The sequence below is a fragment of the Otolemur garnettii genome, unplaced genomic scaffold (genome assembly GCF_000181295.1).
Source record: "Otolemur garnettii isolate 467f Iridium unplaced genomic scaffold, OtoGar3 scaffold00153, whole genome shotgun sequence".
Lineage (NCBI taxonomy): Eukaryota > Metazoa > Chordata > Mammalia > Primates > Galagidae > Otolemur > Otolemur garnettii.
In genome coordinates this window covers 2,535,110-2,538,147 of record NW_003852548.1, presented here as the reverse complement: position 1 = coordinate 2,538,147, position 3,038 = coordinate 2,535,110, and the positions used below count along the sequence as shown (strand labels likewise).

The window sequence follows — 3,038 nt, the reverse complement described above, 5'->3', positions numbered from 1 at the left end:
AAGTGAGTCTCCTGCCTCAGCCTCCTGAGTAGCTGGGACCACAGGTGCCCGCCACAACGCCTGGCTATTTTTTTTTTTGGTTGCAGCCATCATTGTTGTTTCGAACAATGGATTCGAACCCACCACCTTAGGTGTATGTGGCTGGCGCCTTAGCCACTTGAGCCACAGGCGCCAAGCCTCTCTTCTAAGCCTTATGCTTTCTGTGCCTTTTTCTTATCATAGCCAGGACTTTCTCCAGGAAGGGAATGTATCTAGAATTCTCCACTATGTATGATATTTTCTGTAGGTTTTTGGAATATAGCTTTTATCAGATTAAGGTGGATCCTTATGTTCCTAATTTCATGAATTTTCTTAATTGCAACTCAGTATTGGCCATTAACAAATGTTTTTCTGCATCTAAGGGTTAATCAACTTTGTCCTCTAATCTATTAAATGATAAATTATAATAGTAGATTTACTGCCATTGAACCATCCTAGCATTTCTCAAACATATTTTATTGGGTAATAATTTATTTAGGATTTTTTATACTTAAAGAAAATATGTCTAACTTTCTTTTCTTATACTGTCCTTGAGTCTGAGACAAGTTATACTGGCCTTGTAGAATGAATTTGACATCTTTCTCTTTTTCTTCACAGTTTCCTTTTTATATTAATAAAAGTTTAGTAAACTGTTTCCATAAAACCATCTAGGTCAGAAGCTTTTAGGAAATGAGATCTTCAATCATTGTTTCTATTTAAGAAATTTCTTAGAATTTTTAAATTTCTTTGATTATGGAGGTTTTCCATTTTCTTTCATCAAAACTTGGCATTTTATGTGGTTTGCCATAAATGTATCTATTTCATTTAGATCATCAAATATATTGGTGCGTAGTTGTGGGCCAAGGTAACCTTATCTGTATGCGAGTATGCGAATTAGGCTATTAGTTCATGAAGCTGCTTTTGAGATTAACCAAGGGACGTATGTGCGAAGTGCTTCTTCCATGATGAATATGTTTAATGCTATGACCAGTAACCACTGCTCCAGAGTAAGTAACCCAGAGTTCTCAGTGTGGGACCTGATCTCAGGGGAGGCCAAGTCATTGAAATTGTAGTATCAGAGTGCTTTGCTGGAAGTAACAGAAAGCTCAACTCAACCTGACTTAACACAATAAAAATGTTATCATTTCATGTAACTAAAAGTCATAAGTAGGACAAAGTCTAGGTTTAGCTATTGGAGTACATTGCTCCTTTCTGATAGGAGAAAGAAGCCTTCCCTTCGAATGTAGAACATAAGATCTGTTTAGTCTGATAGAACCAACTTGCCATCAAATGCCATCACATGCCAACTTTGAACCTTAAAGAGTCACTGAGGGTGAGCCATACAATGATGGTTCAGATTATCAACAGCCTCTTCTGGACTAGCAATTGGAGAGAGTGTCTAAATCCAATCGGGGTTCAGAAAGGGTGAGGGAGGATAGGATGAATGAATGGATGGATGCATGAGTGGATGGGACAGACAGAGGGGAAGTTGAGTAGATGGATGGGTGGATGGATGAATGGGAGGATGGAAGGGAGGATGAATACTTTACATTTATTCTTTCCATATTTACTTGCCTATATTTCTCTGCAACCAACATTTACTGTGATCTATATCCTGGGTATTAGCTCTTTACTCCAGACTCAGAGATACAGTGCTAAGTGAACTTTCAACCAGAATATCCCCCTTTGAGCAGCTATTACCTGTAATACCCTTTTCAGGCGTTTTTCTTTATTTCTCACATCAATCTTACAAAGCATAATTTCTCAGGTGAAGAACATGGATCTCAGCAAGGGAAGTGGTCATGTGCACCAATCACTCAGCAAGAAGAGGTTGTACTACCTTGCAATCCAGGTTTCCTAACTCTAACCCCCCACCTTTTCCAAGACACTGTGCAATGTCACTGATCCTTTATCCATTTCCAGTTATTGCCCAGGGCCTCATAAAGTATGATGTAGAAGGCCGAATCCAGAACATCCACCTTTTGGACAGTCTAAATGCCCCAGGGCAGGTGGCCCCGGGGATGGTGGGTTGGCTAATTGGTAGCAGAAAACTCCAGCAGAAGCAAGACATCAGGTGAGACCCCAAACCCCATCCCTGGCCCTGGGACTCTTTATAGAGCTCTGCGTCAGAGGACAGAGCTGGGAGGATGGAGGTGTGAGGCCTGTAAAGAGGGAAGGAAGGAAGATTGAAAGAAGAGATGGTGGAAGGCCCAGTATAAGGGTGTGTGAGGGCCCAACTATATGAATCATAATTGTGTGCAACTTTAGGGGCACTCTGGGACAGTTCACAGCCCAGGGCTCCTGCACCTGACTCTTGCCCTCAGTGCATCTGAAAAAGGATTTCATTCTATATCCTATTACCAGGATTTCCTTATAGATGGGCCAGTCTTGTTTCTCAGCATGAGACCTTACCTGTTCTGAGGTCCCCTTGCCCTTGTGGGGCTCTGGTCTTTTCCTCATATAGCGTCAACATCACCAACTTTCGGCTGGACTATGGTGGGATCCAGATGTCTTTCCATAAGGAACAGTTCTTTGCAAACATCTCACTTGAATTTGACATTGACTTGAGACCGTGAGTTATACAGAAGCAGCATTTGGGAGGTGCTGTCCTCCTCTCCCGGAGCCTGAAAGCTGGGAGGAAACTTGGCAGCCTGGGAAACCCAGATTTTTCTGATCCCAACCTGAATTCAAACCCTGGCTTCCAAACTCACTCTGTGTGACCTTGGGCAAGTCACTTCACTTCTCTGAGCCTTGGTTTCTTCAGCTGAAATATAGATGATAATCATTAGAAAGAAAAGGAGAATCAGTGTAGCCTTCTCATCAGCCTCTCCTCACCAGACTCCTGTCAAACTATCTTTTCCCATCCTCTGTCCCTAAGGAAAGGGAGGTTGCATTGCAGCTCAATGGGAAAGATTTTTCTCTTTTCTTTTTTTTTTTTTGAAACGGAGCCTCAAGCTATCCCCCTGGGTAGAGTGCTATGGCATCACACTCACAGCAACCTCCAACTCCTGGGCTCAAGC

At 42.2% G+C, this 3,038-nt stretch overlaps 1 protein-coding gene across 2 annotated transcripts in view; it reads left to right on the top strand.

Moving 5' to 3' along the window:
* BPIFA3 (BPI fold containing family A member 3) overlaps window positions 1-3,038 on the top strand; it is a 10,250-nt gene that overhangs the window by 3,718 nt on the left and 3,494 nt on the right. Inside the window, exons 2-3 of one of the 2 annotated variants that reach the window (XM_003799646.2) lie at window positions 1,942-2,092; window positions 2,483-2,590. In XM_003799646.2, coding sequence (XP_003799694.2) covers window positions 1,942-2,092; window positions 2,483-2,590 — 259 coding nt within the window. The remainder of the gene's footprint in view (window positions 1-1,941; window positions 2,093-2,482; window positions 2,591-3,038) is intronic. The other variant, XM_023519065.1, reaches the window with a different exon arrangement.